Raw genomic sequence first — 19,453 nt, forward strand, 5'->3', positions numbered from 1 at the left:
CTGGAACTACTTTTTGAGGATACAATTGGCTATGGGGATTTAGACGGCGCGGACTTCATGCGAGGGTTGTGCTCAGATGTGGACAGCTTTGACGCCAAAACAATTGCTTACAGCTCAGTGGCCCATGATCGTCTTACCCAATGGTTGGGATGGGAAAATACCTTGGATGACTTTAAACGCCATGGTGAGTCTGAGTTACAACAGGATGCGGAACTTGATCTAGCATGGTTTCAAACCTTCCATCGGGAGGTCTTGCAGGGAACACCTTACAAATCTGATATCAACGCCATCGAAACGGATCTGGATGAATACTATAAGCGTATTCTGAATTCACTGATCAGTGCTTTTGAAGGGATTTCTTCTGAGATGGCCGCTATCTTGGAAGAGCTTATGGTGGAAATGGGTAAGCTTCGAGAAGCTTTGTCGGAAGATTTAATGGAGATTGAATGGAGAAAGCACTGCATGTATTGTCTTGATCTGGCGCATCCCGAGGAGAGAGAGGGAGAGAGGGAGAGGAGAGAGAAGCTATCTGCATGTTCTATCACATGGTGATGCCTCAGGCATCCAACAAGATTTGAAACATTTCGAGGACTGTACAGCTTCCCAAGAAAAATAAGTGGCTTTTCAGAAGTTGAAGGACAGAGTTGTCGAGTGCTATGGGTGTATGAAAGAACTTGATAACCTGTATGAAGTGTTACTGATGGACTTCGGACTTTCCGGTGATCATTCTAAATCTCCAGAAGGCCCTCGTAGACACAGGAGAGCGTGATTCCATGTTATTGGCACTCTTTATTTTCTTGGGGTCATTAGAGGAGCTACAACCGTCATTTTATTGCCATTAACCTTTTACAAATTTGATTATGTCTTCTATCAATCATTTCTGACGGACTTTGAGAAGGATTCATGTAGCCCATAATTAGGTATCGTGGCATGAAACGTCAGTAGAATACTTGACAAGACCTCAGCTAATATCCGGTGACAAGAAAGCTTATAGGTAAACCCTAATCTACATATGCATTTTGATCATGAACTTATTACCAAACATATAGAATTAATAAATCCTCGGTATGCCGGTTCTTCATGCGCTGACACATCACCCCAAAAGAGAGGTTTGACCTGTGAGCGCTATGGGTCTTCGTACACATCCATAAGTACATGCCATACTTTCGGCCCATTATTTCGTATGGGGTGGTATTTGTTAAGTTGAGACTTTCTATTAGCGGATACTATCTAATCAAACTAGAAATTGACACAAGGGATTCCATGGATAGCTACAGGGTACCGGACTCGCCACTCAATATCAGATGATATAATAGTGACATCTCCATCAATCTAGGGAGCTTTATCTGCTAATTTTAGCACCTGATCCGACGTGGCTCGAAAGCAGGCGAAATGACGGGTGTCTAGGATAACGAACCGTGGTCGAACTCAGAGGAGCCAAGTTAACGCCTGTTTACCAGCCAAGACAGCCATTTTAAAAGGGCTAAACAACACCAAACTAAAGGCCTCGAAGTGCCTGGACTTGATCCTAAGACCAAACCGATTTATTTAAGCTAGTGATGATAGTGATGCGCTTATGAAAGTAAATGTCTTGGCCAAAACTGGGTTGCGGAAAGTCAAAATCGACACGAGCTGGGAAACACGCGACTTCATTACCACACCACACATGCAAACCGTGGAGACATTTTTTCTTTGGGAAAATTGCTTGCCCAGGCCCAAGAATACTAAACAGCAGTAAATAGTTCCAAAACTCTTAATTATGTTGAACAGGAAGCGACGTCCTTTGTCAATTTAGCTCAACAGCGAGGCCGAGGAGGAATAAAGAACCAAGCTGACCCAAAATAGCATTTTTAGTTCACGTTCAACCATAATGTATGCCAATTAGAATATGTATCTTTCACTTCCTTGACGCCGATAAATGTTCTTATGTTGCCTTCGGAGTTTATTCATGATCATGTTATTATCAATTGCTTATGTCTGGACATATATGCATGCACGTTGTATCTATGTCTTGAAAGTTAATCTATACCTATACAAACCTTGATATATTGAGCTACGTATCTAGAGCAGGTTATTATAGCTGTGTTAAGCTTTACTTTCCATTCATCCTTCATCAATATGGGCAGCAAATGCCACCGAACAGGCAATTTAGCTAGATCGAGACCGTTGAGCCAATGCGACAAAATCCGGGGAAAAAAGCAAAAAGCAAAAAGCAAAAAGAAAACAAGTATCTAAATAAAGAGAATAAAGAGAGAAAGCCTCAACCAGGGTTGGGCCCGAAGCGTGACGTTATATAAGCTGTTGCTGAACCCTGCATGAGAGAGGTCCAGACAAACCCCAGATGTCAACTCGGGCTTTCCAAACCTTGTTTCTTTTACTATCAATATTGTATTTTACATAATGAGCTTTAAGGTAGTTTCAGCTCCGCTACCGTGTTCCAAAGGGAGCATGAACCTCTCATAGCCAGGAGATCTCAATACTAGTCCACTTGCTTTAACAAGTTTTCGGCTCCGAGACAAAAACAAAACATAGAATAAAGAGGCTCCTCCGTATTGTATCCTAATACCTAATACCTAATAACTTTCACCCTAGAAGGAGCTTGCTTGAACTCAGAACTTCGTGGCGAACACTCATACAACAAACATATCAACTTGCATTGACATAGACCAGTATCCTAAGGCACTAAAGCGTTAGTAACTAATCATTATCTTGCGTAACTTGTTTTCAGATCACCGTATGCCTTTCATGGGTTTGCAGGTGACAGTATTTTCCGAGGCATTGGCTAAGCCTAAAATATTCATAGATTTAAAAATAAGTTTCCACAAAGTATACCACAAAGTATAGATGTGCTAGGCCCCGAACGTTCTGAATACGAAGTGATCGAGTTCTGGGGCGTGACAAGGATTCCCCCAAAATGGATTTGTTCCGCGGTAGGCTTGGCATCGGCCGCGCTCTTGGCATCGCCCCAAAGTTCCAGGTGTCTCACTGCCATCCACGGGACCACCATTGCTCACCTATCTAGCCCTAGATCTTCCTAAATCCACGGCAAGAAATTTACTTTTTCCCACGGTGCCCTAACTTTTAATGGCTGCATTTCAACTGGAATGAGAAGAGAACCTTGTATCTCGGATGGCGGCAAACAGAAGATCTTCGAGATCATGATGTGAGATTCATCTCATTGACTCATCTAGATCTATGATCCACAAAGAAGCCAAGGTATAGATTTTAAGAAGTATTGTTCTTAAGGTAACATACACTAGTCTATTCGTGGTAGGAAGAAAGGGGCGTATATCTCCAGATAGCTTCGCATAGCCGGTTGGACCGCTTTACATCATTCTTTCCAGGTAGTGGCTTTCGGGTTCATGATACTATATAGATAATTTATGGATGAGGAGCCACGCCACTTAAGGTCTAGAATGAACTCTTCCTTGAACAGTCATTCTTCACTCGAATTGTACAGGTTTTTTTTTATTTTGGGATACGAAGGATAAACTTTCGAAATGATTAATTTGGGTATAAAATTGTCCTGTATCCTCAGCCAATTCCGATTCCAGATCATAACTCATTGTCAATCGAAAATCTCTCAGCACTGCGCTATATTCTATCTCTCCAGGATCATTTCAGGAATAACTTGTTTGAACTTGGCTGCCAGCCACCACTCTCTCTATCATGAAGATTCAAGGCTTCGTTGCAAGCGCGTTTCTCCTGCTTCTGTCGGCGACCGATGTCTTCGCCGCACCGGCCAACCCAAATTCCCTCGAAGGTATGTGTTACGCTGTTAAAACCACAACAGTCACTGACCTATACAGTTCGGACTTCCCATTGCAATCGAAAGGATTGGAATTGCAAGAACTGGGACTGGAACAAGTGTGTCTGCAATGACAAGCAGGTGTGCCACAAGGATCCCAAGTGTAATAACTGGGATTGGAAGAAATGTGTCTGCAACGACAAGCCCTGCCACAAGGATCCCAAGTGCAAGGACTGGGACTGGAAGAAGTGTGTCTGCAATGACAAGCAGGTGTGCCATAAGGATCCCAAGTGTAAGGACTGGGATTGGAAGAAATGTGTCTGCAACGACAAGCCCTGCCACAAGGATCCCAAGTGTAAGGACTGGGACTGGAAGAAGTGCGTTTGCAACGATAAGCCCTGCCAGAAGGATCCGAAATGCAAGGACTGGGACTGGAACAAGTGTGTTTGCAACGATAAGCCCTGCCAGAAGGATCCGAAATGCAAGGACTGGGACTGGAAGAAGTGCGTTTGCAACGACAAGCCCTGCCACAAGGATCCCAAGTGTAAGGACTGGGACTGGAACAAGTGCGTTTGCAACGATAAGCCCTGCCACAAGGATCCGAAATGCAAGGACTGGGACTGGAACAAGTGTGTTTGCAACGACAAGCCCTGCCAGAAGGATCCGAAATGCAAGGACTGGGACTGGAAGAAGTGTGTTTGCAACGACAAGCCCTGCCAGAAGGATCCGAAATGCAAGGACTGGGACTGGAACAAGTGTGTTTGCAACGATAAGCCCTGCCAGAAGGATCCGAAATGCAAGGACTGGGACTGGAAGAAGTGCGTTTGCAACGACAAGCCCTGCCACAAGGATCCCAAGTGTAAGGACTGGGACTGGAACAAGTGCGTTTGCAACGATAAGCCCTGCCACAAGGATCCGAAATGCAAGGACTGGGACTGGAACAAGTGTGTTTGCAACGACAAGCCCTGCCAGAAGGATCCGAAATGCAAGGACTGGGACTGGAACAAGTGTGTTTGCAACGATAAGCCCTGCCAGAAGGATCCGAAATGCAAGGACTGGGACTGGAACAAGTGTGTTTGCAACGACAAGCCCTGCCAGAAGGATCCGAAATGCAAGGACTGGGACTGGAACAAGTGTGTTTGCAACGATAAGCCCTGCCAGAAGGATCCGAAATGCAAGGACTGGGACTGGAACAAGTGCGTTTGCAACGACAAGCCCTGCCAGAAGGATCCGAAATGCAAGGACTGGGACTGGAATAAGTGTGTTTGCAACGATAAGCCCTGCCAGAAGGATCCGAAATGCAAGGACTGGGACTGGAACAAGTGCGTTTGCAACGACAAGCCCTGCCAGAAGGATCCGAAATGCAAGGACTGGGACTGGAATAAGTGTGTTTGCAACGATAAGCACTGAATGATCTCCTGATTATGGCAATTCAACATTGTCGAAACTCAGGTCGAAGCATCCAACATAATCGACAGTTAATAGGACAACAGCCGGGTCATTGGATGATGAATATAATTTGTGAAGTTTATGCCATTTGGGCTTCTGAATGTACCTAGTTAGTGTTGATGAAAATCAAGCAATTTATCTTCAGCGTTTTATTCTTATAACCAATAGGCTGAAAGTTAGTAATATTAGTTCCTCGGTATACTGCCTATGTCTATATTTTGTTATAGACCTCGTAATAAAAGGGCCATGATAATTTGTTTGCCAACCGTTCTAAACCCGTAGACCCTGCAGTCCTATCTAGATACCTTCGTCTTAATTTCTTTGTCCCAATTATAACGAATGTTTCCGCTCTCTACTATCGGATACAATCTAATTGAAGATATTTTTGGACAGAGAAGTGAGCGATGCGAGTGATCGAGATCATTTGTCCATTATCATTATCCGTTTATACCATTTGTACAAGTCTAAGGCAAATATCAATGAGATTATCTTGCTTATAGGATCGGCCCTTACGATCGAGATACAGTGATTTCTACCGCATAAGTGTCGATTAACGTGCTAATAGTAAGGTCTCGGGTAGAGAAACCAAGAACAGTTAATAGACATCGTATATCCTAATATATATCTTATTAATCATATATGGAAACTCACAGGCGAAACTTCATCCTAGCGGCCCCCAATCCTAGGAGGTAATTAACTAACATTACTGTTGTGGCCGCCCCACCACGTAGGCGCTCTTCGAGGTGCAGCCAGTTTAACGTCTTGGAGTCTGGTCAAGCGCTATAATGAGAGGAGGTGGCTGTGCTTGCCTTGTGCAATTGGGAAAATACGCAGGGCGCTGGTGTCTTGCATCCACGTGTATCCACTTTCACTAATGGATCATCGACACATAAATACGCTAGAGCGAACAAGGTAGCCGCCTATATACTTCTATAGAGAATGATAGGGTCTGAAGGCACCTTAGCGATTCTATGACACAAGGGCGAGAATGTTAGGAGGGAAGCCTAACAGGCAACAAGGCAACTCGGCGGCGAACTAGGTATACCTACCCTAGTTAGTCGGTGTCCCATTAATAATTGCGGTATTCAAAACTGATTCCGGGGTTTTGTGAGAAAAAAAAAATGAAGAAAAAGGAGAAGAAAAAATATGTTATTCTCGCTTTTTTTTCCATTATTTTTGGTATGCCCTTCCACGCGATAGGAACACCGATGGGAGGGAAGGAAGAGTCGGGATCAGCGGGCAGCTGCGGGCCGTTCATCGAGGTAGCGATCGCCACGGGGCCAAACTGCGGGATTTTAGTTTCGGGGAAATTAATCTAGTTCATTCTCTATGTGAAGCTCTAGCCAGAAGAACCTACGTGTTAGATAAGCTATCCAAGAGTGATCAGCACTTAATCATCACCTTTAAGCCAGAAGGTAGTGTGCCCTTAAGTGCAACATATTGCCGATGCCTCCTATACGGAGCGCTGCATCACGTCTTATAAGGCAAAACTCTCGCGTAAAATCTGTATTAATGTGCTTGCATTAGCAGGGGAGCTAACCATACATCTTGCGAGCTAATCAAACCCATCACCAAGGGCGCTACAGGTGAGAAATATCACAAACAATTGGTTTTCTGTCTATCTTTGGTCCCGATCTAAAAATAAAACGAGAATAAACAAACTAAAATAAAATAAGATGAACAAAATATGTTACGTCAAGTACACCATCCACTAGCATCCATGTTCTTAGCCGAAATATATGGGAATACCTCGGCGACAAGTGGGGTAATTTAAAGACAGAAACTTGTGATAATCCTAGTTTTGGGTATGTAACAGGAATATTTTTGCAGTCTAGAGTGGAAGGACTATTTTCTCTCATTGAACCTTTCGAGCCACAACGTAGTATTTTCTCCATGACCATCGAAATATCGAACTTAACCCCCGACACCGCGGAACCTGCTCTCGGGGCTGGCCATGTGAGGCTAGTTAGAGCCACGAACCCTTGGGGGCGGGGGACTGAGGGAGAGGGGCCCACATACCAATTATGCACTCAAGAACCGATTATTCTTTCGCATTGTCATATAGACCCGGCCGGCCACAGAACTTGGCAGCGCTAATAGCTTAAGATCATTCCAGCGGCGCAAGATTATACGCTGGTCTTAGCTTGAAATAACCTGCGAATGAGGTCGGCTGGAAAGTACGCCAGTCGTACTTTCTTAATCAAGAATGCTAACGCATCTTATATTGCTATCCATAAGGAGATGGACAGCAGATCAACAAACATGAGCTGCTACCCACAATATGTAAACCTTCATTTTCGTAGGTCGCGAGAGAGGAACGGCTTGAGCAACAATCAATGTATTATAAAACACCAGCGCAGAAGTTGAAACTAGCCCGACATTAGTGTGGTTACATCGCATATTAGTTCTGTGCCCCGAAATACCATTTCCCTCTGATCTAAAGATGTATATATATATAGCTTCCTAATACGTCTAAACAATCGGGCACATATTAAACAAACTTAGCGTACTGGCAATATCCACTGATGTTTTCATTAATCTTTGAAAAATCTCTGCAATGTCGACCTCACGATTTATGCGGGTCCCAACCACTCATAGGGCCTTCTCGCAGTCATAATGCACGCTACCTTGCTATCACTGATAAAAGTCACCCCAATAGCCGGCGCGATGAAGCCGCTGCAACGAAGCTATTGTATCCAACCAAGCACTCAACTGAAAGCAAGGTAGAGGTGAAGGGGAGGAGTCACCTCATTGCAAAACTAGAGATTACTTCGCAAATTCTCATCGCTCAAGGAGAGGAACCAACCGAAGAAAACAACCAGAAGCGTCAATCCTTGAAGACGAAACTAGCACCAAAATTAACCCGACGCAGAAAGAGCAACCAGTTGTCCTCCAACGACAGGTCTGATATGCATGATGTGGGTGAACACTTCGAGGTTCTATCGCCAGAAGATGTCAGCTCCTTCTCATTCATTCTCGAACAAACCACAAGTAAGCGGTTCTGTCGAGAGAATATCGAATTCTGGCTTCCGAAAAACCCGCACGAGATGACAATGGACTTCTCCCGGCCAGGAATGGCACTTCTTAGACCACAGGCTTTGATACATGCTATTTCTGGGCCCGCTAAGAAAAGTTTTCCGTCTAAGAAAGTTTCAACTATTCAAAAGTCTGTTTTGGACGCTATCGCCGAACCACGCATTGGTGAAATTACACGATCTGGTGATCAGGGAAAGAAGCAAGCGGGCTTGGGTTTGAACGAGGTCAATCCAATCCAAAAATTCAAACCCTACACGTCAAAGATCATCACCCGAAACCTATCTGAGAGACTTGGGGAACTTCTTACGAAGCGCCTCTCCACAAGTGATTTGGAGTCTAAAGGTTCGATGTATATATTTTGGCAACAAGGCAATTTTGGATACCTTAAGATTGGACGCTCGGGAAATGTTCGTCGCCGTTTCAGGGAATGGTCTAATCAATGTAAGAAGAATATGGGAATTCACTTTCCAGACTTCGCGCGAGAGACAAGTGATGACCAGCGAGCTTTGAGAGAGGTTTCCCATATTTGTCGTGTCGAGGCTCTGGTTCACCTAGAATTGTTGGAGCACAGAAAAATCGAAGAGAAATGCCCAGGCTGCTCTCGAAACCATATAGAGTGGTTTGAGATACCAGATGAAAGAGCGATAGCTGTTGTACAGAAGTGGATGGCTTGGATGAGAACGGAACCGTATGAGAAACGAGGAAGGGGAGGTGAAGAAAAATGGGAGTTAAAAGTCAGAGAAATGGAGCGACTAAGAGAGCTTACCTTTATTTCCTGAATTGGTCCCAGAATCTCAGGCTCGGAAAGAAAGACTGGCTTCTCTTCGTCCTAGAGCTTCCTCTTCAAGCCCATGGCGAGGTGGAAAGGACAAATTGGGACGGAGATCAATTTAGCTTATACTTCACAATCTACACTTACGCCGATATCTGTGGCAAGGCTGTGTGAAACGATATTTCAACAAAGAAAAGAGATAATTTTGCGATATGTATCAAATGTATAGAGAATGGATTGGTAGATACCTTGATTGATGTTTTCTTCTAGTATCGAAATTTCCAGTATCGACGGCGGAGAGATATATCTGGGTCGATTCTCCATAGACATTATTGTTTTGAGGAAAATTAGCAACCCAAAGATCCACTTACTACTCGATGTTTGACTTGTGCTGGTTTTCCTGTTAGTACTAGAGTCCACTTGGCTGCATAGAGTCCGAAGAGAAAACCTGCTTCTTTTCTCTGAGATTTCGGTTCAAGTGTTCAATATTTGTAATCAGGCCTGATAATTAATTCTTGTAGTCATATCCTTTGATTGTAATTCCTTTTAAATGAAGTGTTCTGTGAAGCTTCAGGTCGTCGCTTCAAATACCCGTAGGCAGCGGATGTTGTAGCTTGACAAGGACTGCTTACTAGTAACCTCACTAGGGACTGCTGATACTATAAAACCAGAAGTTATTTTAGATATCCAAGTGAATATATGATTGGATGTGACGGCTGGACTGAAAGCATTTAGTGCTTGGAAATTACAAAGTATTGAATTTGTTGAACCCCCTATTACGACGTGCGAATTTCACATAGGCAAGTTTGGCGGGCTTTCCGATGCTTTTATTGTTAAAAAGGCGCATATTATCTCTCCCCATTGGCTGCCAAGTTTGTCTTCTCTTACGATCAGATACCAAAAGCCGTGTTCCGCGTCGATGTGAGAATCCAATGCATGCAGGAGGCATCCTTTTACTGAGACTAAAAGCCTAGTTATTAGTGCAAGTTTTGCCCCAACACATACTTGCATTTATCGGCGCATGCGTGTGATAAATCAGTAAGAGCCGTCATCCACCATGGGTAATTTGGTACCCAGATATCAAAGGTCGACGCCAGATAGAGCGGGGCTTTGTTTGATTGGAGCTAGACACTGCCTTACTTGAACTATGCGAGAGTTCTAATTCGAATACCCGGACTCCAAAGAATCGCTGGATTCAATAAAATTCTCAAACAACGGAACCAGCTGATAAAGTACAGCTTTGTCTTGTGTGAGCTTTGCCATATATCTGTTTAGCGGACCACGGCGCCGAAGACTTGCTCATAGATGCCAGGATTTGTACTTTTTTCATCTCAGTGTATGCAACGCCCAACATATTGGTGCCCAAAAATGCAAGAATCCTTGCCTATATTCTACGTGGTATTTCGAGATTGGCCAGACAGGTGGCAGCAATCATGTACGCGCTAGTTGAACCCAGTTAACGCTAGCCTAGGGGGGAAGCTTTACTATTGGAGCCACCATGATACCATGATGCCAAGCCTACAAAACCTTTTTTTTTTTGTTTTTGCTTTTTTTGATGGCCTATATTTACGCTCTATCCATCTCTTCCATTTCTCTCTTTTTGCCCGCCCTCATAGCTGTCATAGTTTTGTGAAAATACTAGATTTTTGACGATAAAAACCAGCTACCGCACTGTTCAAACCATCACTACGAGCTTCCTTCTGATCTTTTGACTTTCTTTAACACGCATCCTGGAATCTGTTACCTTCATCGTCTAAAGAATATCTTCATTGTTTCGTTCTTCTAGCCGCTCTACATGTCACGAAAGATAGTTCCAGCAAAAAGAAAGAAGCCCATAGCAAAATGGTCTATGTATCAAGCTCTTCACGACGAGATATCAGCATTGTTGGTCGAGGAAGATCTTCATTTCGAATTCCACGAGGATGATAATGACATGGGGTGCACCAGAACGCATGACACAAACATCATGGGCCGCTTTGTGTGCTATAACCGAGCATGCAAATCCAGCGGATGGTCAAGCAAGAAGATCGCTATCACAATTCGTCTATACCCAGGGCAAAAATACAATGCCAGGGTATACCACCAACGCTGTAAATTTTGCACTTGGGTCAGTCGACCAGTTCTGGACCAGTCCTACGCTGAGCGAATTGTCTACCGGATAAAAAAATGGAACGGAATCCCGGTAGAGACGCCTTCGGGACCCGTCATCAGCAGCGGCCCTCACAACAGTGAACTTTGTGAGGGGTGTAGAGCTGGACACTGTTCCCAATCAAGGGAAGAGGTGGATTTTATTGCACAACTAGAAAGGTTCGGCAGTCTCAAATAGACTAACATTATTTAATACCCGTACTGACATTTGCTTAGACTGACTCTCTAACGGACCAAAGTTCCTGGGACGAAAAAAATCAAAATGACGGAGTGAAACCTGTCATATATCTGATCCACCTTTGAAGAACTACGGCAGGTATCAAATGGAATACTATGGGACAAAGCCGCCATCAGTGATTATTTTCTGTTATGAAATACTTTTTTGGAGTGAAGGCATGAGAGTAGGCCTAGAAATCCCAGCATCACTTTGCAATATCTTGCCATTTTGTAGACCCATATAATGAAAGATCCCATCTTCTATGTGTTTCTCCTATAGATATGCTCTTAACGATAAGGCTTTTAAAGAGCAAGGCGCGTCATCCGCAAGCGGAAATCAGGATCGACGAGATCGGCACGGACCACAATCTTGAGCTCGACGACTGACATCACGCGCATAAGTGGGCCCCATTTGACCAATGTAGATGAAAATGTAGAAGCATTGGAATTGTCGATCACGGGATGTGGATTCTAATGGCATAGAACATCGAGTTGTTCTTCATTCAGGTATTTGATTTCTTTAGATACGCACGAATCTTGAATGCAATCTCTAGCCAGCAATTCGAGAACAAAACATTAGACAAGTTCTGCTGGAAGCTATTATGTTTGGCTGAGATATCTCCATTTAAAGACTGGTAATGAGGCTAGGCCATGTGGCCAGGGTGGCTATACCTTACTTAAGTTATGGCCTAGTTAATCAAAGTATGTGAGATGGATCTTTCCCTACCCCTCATTAAATTGATCATAGAGACACTACCCTTCGGGCTTCTATACGACATTGTCTCTTATCGTGATGATTACACATCCCTGTACAACCTTCTACGCGCATCACCAAGTATCTCCCGTCTGAAAAAGAAAAAGAAAGGAGGAAATGGATTGGTGGGATCAGAGTATTTCTACCATATATCATACATGGTACTCGACATTATTTTTATTTTTGTCGCAATGGTAAACGTTGCTCATGCCTAGGAAATAGAACTTCCAATCATAATACTCGATGTTTATAACAACAGAGTTGCAGATTTGACTTTGTATAGAAAATCCAAAAGGATATAGTCAGTTCCTAGGGTTACCACTTCTATTTTCCGACATAGGACTACAATTGGTACTACTAAGAATGAGGCCAGGATTCATATCAGGTACTAACTTCACTATGTGGTGGACGGTGGTCAATTCCGGCTCATCTCAAAAAGTGACAAATATCAGCTCTTGGTATTACCTCCTACAGACTGGAAACCCGCCAGACGGTAACCTCATTGGTACGACTAGATATCAAATTCCGGCCTTTCAGGGGCAGCATTCCGATTTCTCGAGCTGAAGACCATTTGTTCTCTGCGAGGCAGAAAGGCGACAGAAGCATGAAGCAGCAATGGGTACGTCCGCAGAGGCTAAAGCTAGGTCTTTCTGGATGCCGATTACTTTTGCCTCTCCAATTTTCTCGGTCTTGGTCAAGCATTCATGAAGACCATGAAGTCCCCAAACATTATTCAATCTTGCTTTGCGCCTGGGTAGGCTGTCGCTCAGTCCAAGGTCCTCTCGGTATACTAGTTCTGCTTCCTTAAGATGACCTTGTTCTAAGAGCAAGGCACCCAACGCATGCCGGGTTGGCTGCAACCAAGGCGGCGGGTCCGAATAAGGGAGAGTGTCTTCCAGAGCAACGGCCTCTCGCAAGCTCCGAAATGCAGCTTCGAAATTCCCCTCTCTATACTGGATCTCACCCTGCAGCATAGCCGATGCAACATTCAGTACATCGGCCTCCAGAGCCGGCAAGCTACTAAGACGCGTTCTTGGCACGAGGGCTTTCGCCGCCTCAAACTTGGCTTGTTCAAGCTTTGCTTCATCAACCCGACCAAGCACCGCAAGTGCAATACCTCGACCGTAATAGATCATACTCGTTGTGGAACAGTACAACTGCTTGTCCTCTGGTACCGGAAGATTTTGAATTTTTTTCCCAGCGGCCAAATCGGACTAAGACATGAACAATCGCACCGAGAAAGCTCTCAGCCCAATCTGCCATCGGAGGGCTAGAAATAGCAAGCACCTTGCTGGTAAGTATCCCAGGAAGACGGTTTGCCGCAGAGAGCGCTTCCTTGGAGCGGCCAGAAATCAAGGCGCTATACAGCTTCACGTAGATGTTGTGCGCCCGATATAACTTGTAGAGATTGGTTCCTTCTGACCGAGCAAAGAACTTATCATCGGAAAGCATAGCTTGGTGATTTGAGTCGACGGCTCTACGATAATCACCACAGGCGATATCGATGTGTGTCGGCATATGCAGCATATGGGATGCCTCGGGCATTAAAAAGCGAAGCCGATCGGCTGCTGGCAAGGCGATTTCTGGATAAGGGGACATTTCCATCAAATGAATATAGAGATGACATAACGCGGGATGTTCTGCACCCCCTGGAAGGGTCATCGCCTTCTCGATTATCTCACGAGCTAGTACAGTATGATGACCGGTAGGCTCTCCAGTATCAAGGTTCCACAGAGCACGCGGAGTAAAACACATCAAGGCTTCTGCCGTGAGAGCGGCAATATCTAGATCATCTGAAAACTTTTCATACACCGGACGCATAGCCTCCCCGTAACTTCGATCCAGAGAGCGAAGGTCCTCAGGTATCACTTCCGATTGTGGAAATCGAGCTTTCAGTGCCTCAATTAGAGTAAATTCTACAGGGGCTTCTTGGGTAGTGTATGTTTGAGCTTTTTGAAGAAGGTGCCGGGCTTCGGTGGTCGATTTGAGCAGGTCGGAGCGATCAAATCGAGTCCAGGCCTTGTCGTAGTTAGGTCCAATGGCATAAGAAAGACCCCAATATGCCATGGCACAAGTTTCGTCATGTGCAATAGCGTTCCTGAAGCAACGGGCAGCTTCTCCATGATTGAAACCTTGGGCCCAACGATAGCCGCGATCAAACCAGAGTTGACACTCTGGAGAGCTTGTTTTCACGAGTAATTGATATGAACCGAGATTATAGTATGGATCTTCCGACATGTTGACTGATGGTGTTCAAGAGAGCCAAGGTGGGGTTGGGAAGTGCGGAGAATGGATAGGCAACCCGAAGTTCTAAATATAAACTCGTAACACACGAAAATCTTTTCCTCTTGTGGGTATGTACATCGGCGAGTACAGGACCCCAACAGATTCAGCGAACTTCAGAACATGCAGGTGTATGCTAAGCCTGAGAATAGGTAGCATCCCGTGAGCACATAGCCTTTTGGCAAAGACGCGAGACATTAATCGTGTGCACCTCACGCTTATGGTCATTATCATCTATCTCGTACGGCTCATGCTCCACAAACTTCCGCTGAAGACCCATGGCCCTCTCATGTAGAGCTCTACAAAGCCCATAAAGCCCATAGCCCAGCCCAACCCAACCCGCAAATGGGCTGGGCTTTGGGCCCTACCTTCGGACCCACCGGTGGGCTATGGGCCTAAGTAGAAGCCCACTGCGGGTTAATAGGCCCGCAAATGGGCCCCAAACAGTACAAATATGCCGAGAATTCAGAAGTTGAACCCCCTTTTAGGGGTTTGAAAATTACCCTTCGTTTTACCCCCGTTTCTAAGCCTTATACTAAAGGTAATATTTTATTGGTGTAAATAAGTTAGAATCAATTACTAGTTGTATCTCGATATCACGTTTAAAAACGCGAGAAAGCGCGTTCTTTAGATAATTTATAAATTACAGGAGTTCATCTAGAAATTAGTAGTACTCCTAAATAAATCCCAGATATATATCTTGTCAGAACTTTAATATTACCCATTTTTGCGGTATCTCGACCACTACCTGTCGGATTTTATTTGAAATATATACTTATATAACTACTATAATCCTAGATTCTAAACTTGAACATTATATACCTAGTGGAAGGTCGTAATATAACGATTACAGAGGCCGCCTAAGATGGGCTTTGCGGAGCGCTACTCTCATGCAAATTACAATGGGCAGCAATGATGGCGCAAAGCTATTCCGTGCCCTCAAGGCAGATTATCTGGTTCTCTTTAGAGACATCCTTTTTCCTCGCTTCAAAGATGTATTCACTCTGGTTTTCATCTTTCCTGGTTTCAAAATGAAAAATCTTCTGATACTTGCACATTCAATCATTTTCTATCCTTGGTAGCCTAGAGGACCTTTCAAGGGCACTTTTTCCGTTAAGGAACTTACGAACACGCTCTTTAAAAAAGCGTGAACACAAAGGATGCCAAGGCAATGTGGGGTCGCTCGTTCCAATGCCTACACAAGTACGGAGTACACCTCAATAGTTACCCAACAAGTGCGATCAGTTTTCGAGAAAATTGGGACGTCTTTCATGATGGGGCCCTGAAATGATTGTGCCCTGGTGGGGGAGCAAGGCAATGTTGGTTAACGTCAGGGAGGGAGATCTGCTCGGCTCCCTATATGAACCGGTGAACATGGAAAGCCAGACCTGCCAAAGCGCCATGTCTCAAATCCGCACGCTAAGTTCCGACGGTGAAACAGTGGAATAATAGGCACGGGCAATAAGTACCACCATCATCTCCCTAATTGAGCCTTTTCCAGCGTATACCGATTGAAATCATCCCTCACCCCGGCCAAGCTGTCGATAGCCAAAATCGGGACGAGAAATCGCGGATGGAGTTATCGCACTAAAGAATAGTATAAAAGGGGAGAAAACGAATGAAAGTGCAATATTTTCAGAAGTGGACCCTCCTTGTAAACCTGTAGGATGTGCGAGATCGGCGGAGAATGATCTCATGCCTCGGCCCCCCTCTTAGAAACAGATCTCGACATAAAAAAAAAGATTCGCCAGGGGAAACAGCTCCAAAATTCCGCAATCTCTGATATTCGAGAATGTCGTGAGTGCTCATATACACTACCAAGCGAAAAAAAAAGAACCCCCAGACTAACCCTCACAGTGCCCTTTTAACAACTCTCGGTCTCCGCGCCGCCCCTGGACAGGTAGCCGCGAACCACGCATCGGCCTTGCTGGTGGTGAACTGGTTTTTCGCATACATTTTGACAAGCCCCCGAGGCGCCAAGATTCGTCTGGGTCTTGATCACAATGTCAACCCGCGTGAGGACTTGACTACGTACGGCGAGGCGGCCGTGCAGTCGGGAAAGATTACCCGTCGCGCCCTTGACCAGCTTAAGCGCCAGACGTCGGCACATGCCAATGTGCAAGAAGGGTTTACTTTGTTTGTTGCAGCGAGTATGTGGAAGTCCTTTTTATTGATTGGGTTTATGATGAACCTGCATTTTGTGAAATTGCTGCACTGTACTGACCTTACAATCTAGTCCTCGTCTCCTTGTACGCCGGTCTGCCCAATGAGACTATCAACACTATCGGTGTTTGGTATTCAGTTTCCCGTGTCGCCTACCACCTGTTCTATGTGAAAATCGAAACCCACTCTTTGAGCTTTCTGCGCTCGGCGGCTTGGTGGTCCGGGAACATCAGCTGTCTTTATGCACTGGTCCAAGCCAGCAAGAAGTTGTAAAATGTATGGAGGCACTCTTTGATTTTCCTCTAGCCTCCGAATATAGATGAGCTGAAAAATACAATACAATTGCACGTATTAGTCGGGCACTGGGTCAAAGATGGCAGTTTATATACCTTGGAAGTCCCAGGTGGCGTGGCTAGGTGCTAGGCACCCTTTGTACAAAGAGTCTACCAGAACTGACTTGTCGAGCAATATGCTGAGTGTACCACGAATATGAAGATAAAGATATGAGGGAGGCGCCTGTTAAATAATATTTCTGCAACGGTTGAGTACGACGACTTGTCACGGGACAACTCACTCCATCCCAGGCTGGGCGTCAGCCACCTTCATAATCACAATATCCAACGCAAAATAAAAGTCCGGAAGGAAATGAGGTCTTGGAAGTCCTCCATACCTGGAAAAACCACAACATAATCACCGTGAAAATGTTGGATGATGACCTGTTCCGCTGATTGGTGGAAGAACCCAACCCTCAAGGCACAAATCAGCCCCAGACGGGGGAATGAATCCCGGCCATAACGATGAATTACACAGTGTCGAATAAGAAGAATTCGACGTCCAAGCTCGCCCCAGATTGTCACGACACTCTCCCCGCATCCCCGCTTAATACCCTTGGCGAAATGCGGAGAAATGACTCCATTTACTGTCTATACACAACCCCCCGGCAACTCGCTCAATTGCCGCATTCCATAGGGTCTGCCGATCCCACCAGCCTGCCATGCAATCGGTTTTTACAGGCGGAGAAATCTCTTTCCTCTGACCGTGCCGTTGCCCGGACATTGGTAATCTGGGGAGAAGGAAGGCTCACAATGACCTCCATCCGGGGTATTCTTATAAATTAGGAATGCCTGCTTGACTCTCAGATCAACCGACAGCATCATCAATTGATCTCATTGACCTCGCTATAATGAAGTTCCTCGCTCTCGGTGCGCTCCTGCTGAGCACAGTCAGTGCTCTTGCCACAGAGCATATTATCAAAGGCGCCCAGATCATCCCGGCCGACGATAAGGCAGCACTGAAGAAGGTCGGTGCTTATGGACACCACAAGCACCACGACCGTCGGACAGTGACAATCCGGTCGTCGAAGAGTGACACTGATGATGTGTCGGATGATTTCCTTTGGGGTATCAAGGCTGCCAATCACGGTGGCAGACTTCTCTTGCAAAAGGGGAAGACCTACATTATTGGCAAGAAACTTGACCTCAACTTCTTGGATAATATCGAGGTGCAGCTTGAGGGTGAAGTGAAGGTATTTAGCTCCAATGCTGTGACTGATTGAACCGCTCTGACATGAACAGTTCACCGACGATATCGACTACTGGCAAGCAAACAACTTCTACTACGCTTTCCAGAAATCTATCACTTTCTGGGTTTGGGGTGGTCAGGATATCAAGATCTTCGGCAAGGGTACTCTTAATGGTAATGGCCAGGAGTGGTACAATGCCTTTGCCGGCCTGGAAGTTTTGGTGAGCATAATCCTGAAAGAGTTGGGAACGACTTATGCTAATGGGTAACAGGACCCGGACAATACGTTTTACCGTCCCATTCTATTCATGACTGATAACGCTACCCGTGTGTCTGTCGAAGGTATCACCCAACTCAACTCGCCCTGCTGGACCAACTTCTTCGTCCGCACCAAGGATGTCTCTTTCGATGATGTCTTTATCAACGCCTATTCCACCAACGCATCTGTAAGTCGTGCACCTGGTACATTATCGATCCAATCTAACCCGTTCGCAGGCCTTACCCAAGAACACCGATGGATTTGACTCCCTCAACGTGGACGGCCTGAGCGTGACCAACACCCGCGTCGACATCGGCGATGACTGCTTCTCGCCCAAGCCCAACACAACCAACATTTTCGTGCAGAACTTGTGGTGCAACAATACCCACGGTGTCAGCATGGGAAGTATTGGACAGTACTCGGGAGTTGAGGACATTATTGAGAATGCCTGGATTGAGAACGTGACTCTGTTGAACGGCCAGGTAAGATACTCCCCCTATATCGATACCTGAGCGATTGATCCTAATCAGAATTCAAGAACGGCGTCCGTCTCAAGGCTTGGGCTGGGCAGGACGTCGGCTTTGGTCGTATCAACAACATCACGTACAAGGACGTTCACATCGAAAACACCGACGCCCCTATCGTGTTGGATCAGTGCTACTTCAACGTCAACGCCACCACGTGTGCCAAGTACCCGTCATCAGTGAACTTCACCGACATTACCTTTGAGAATATTCATGGTACTTCGTCGGGCAAGAATGGCAAGGTTATCGGTGACTTGACTTGCTCGCCCAATGCTGTGTGTTCGGGTATTAAGCTCTCCGATATCGACATTACTAGCCCGGCTGGTGGTCCCCCGGTTGTGACCTGCGATGGCATTGATGGGGATGTTGGTGTGGAGTGCCAATCGAGCTCGGCCTAGGTGTAGTATAATACTGCGAGATGAGAATAATTTCGGAAATAGTCATAAATCAAAAGTACCGAAATGAATTAAAAGAAAAAGCATCAAATATTGAGTTAGGAAGTGTAGTCCGACAGGGAATATGTCCGAGGACAGTGCGGAGTAGTCATCTCCGAGATTTGGAAACCTTACATCCAACCGAA

At 45.3% G+C, this 19,453-nt stretch overlaps 5 protein-coding genes across 5 annotated transcripts; 4 read left to right on the top strand and 1 right to left on the bottom strand.

The window, feature by feature from the left end:
* Positions 1-3,669: 3,669 nt before the first annotated feature.
* N7455_007517 (uncharacterized protein) lies at positions 3,670-5,158 on the top strand (the record flags this gene model as incomplete). The annotated part of the gene is made up of 2 exons (XM_040956029.2): positions 3,670-3,763; positions 3,810-5,158. 2 exons carry the CDS (start codon positions 3,670-3,672, stop codon positions 5,156-5,158), a joined length of 1,443 nt encoding a protein of 480 aa, XP_040813610.2.
* A 2,564-nt stretch (positions 5,159-7,722) lies between these two features.
* On the top strand, positions 7,723-8,743 carry N7455_007518 (uncharacterized protein; the record flags this gene model as incomplete). Its single annotated transcript, XM_065605645.1, has 2 exons — positions 7,723-8,640; positions 8,705-8,743. 2 exons carry the CDS (start codon positions 7,723-7,725, stop codon positions 8,741-8,743), a joined length of 957 nt encoding a protein of 318 aa, XP_065461499.1.
* A 3,913-nt stretch (positions 8,744-12,656) lies between these two features.
* Positions 12,657-14,361, bottom strand: N7455_007519 (uncharacterized protein; the record flags this gene model as incomplete). The annotated part of the gene is given in 2 exon segments (XM_065605646.1): positions 12,657-13,337; positions 13,351-14,361. 2 exon segments carry the CDS (start codon positions 14,359-14,361, stop codon positions 12,657-12,659), a joined length of 1,692 nt encoding a protein of 563 aa, XP_065461500.1.
* Positions 14,362-16,198: 1,837 nt separating this feature from the next.
* Positions 16,199-16,842, top strand: N7455_007520 (MAPEG family protein; the record flags this gene model as incomplete). Its single annotated transcript, XM_040956119.2, has 3 exons — positions 16,199-16,203; positions 16,264-16,556; positions 16,643-16,842. 3 exons carry the CDS (start codon positions 16,199-16,201, stop codon positions 16,840-16,842), a joined length of 498 nt encoding a protein of 165 aa, XP_040813558.1.
* Positions 16,843-17,752: 910 nt separating this feature from the next.
* On the top strand, positions 17,753-19,271 carry pgxB (uncharacterized protein; the record flags this gene model as incomplete). The annotated part of the gene is made up of 5 exons (XM_040956085.2): positions 17,753-18,094; positions 18,144-18,311; positions 18,363-18,536; positions 18,586-18,831; positions 18,888-19,271. 5 exons carry the CDS (start codon positions 17,753-17,755, stop codon positions 19,269-19,271), a joined length of 1,314 nt encoding a protein of 437 aa, XP_040813580.1.
* Between the last annotated feature and the right edge of the window lie 182 nt (positions 19,272-19,453).

This window comes from Penicillium solitum (assembly GCF_028829755.1).
Source record: "Penicillium solitum strain IBT 25940 chromosome Unknown utg000004l_segment0_segment0, whole genome shotgun sequence".
Lineage (NCBI taxonomy): Eukaryota > Fungi > Ascomycota > Eurotiomycetes > Eurotiales > Aspergillaceae > Penicillium > Penicillium solitum.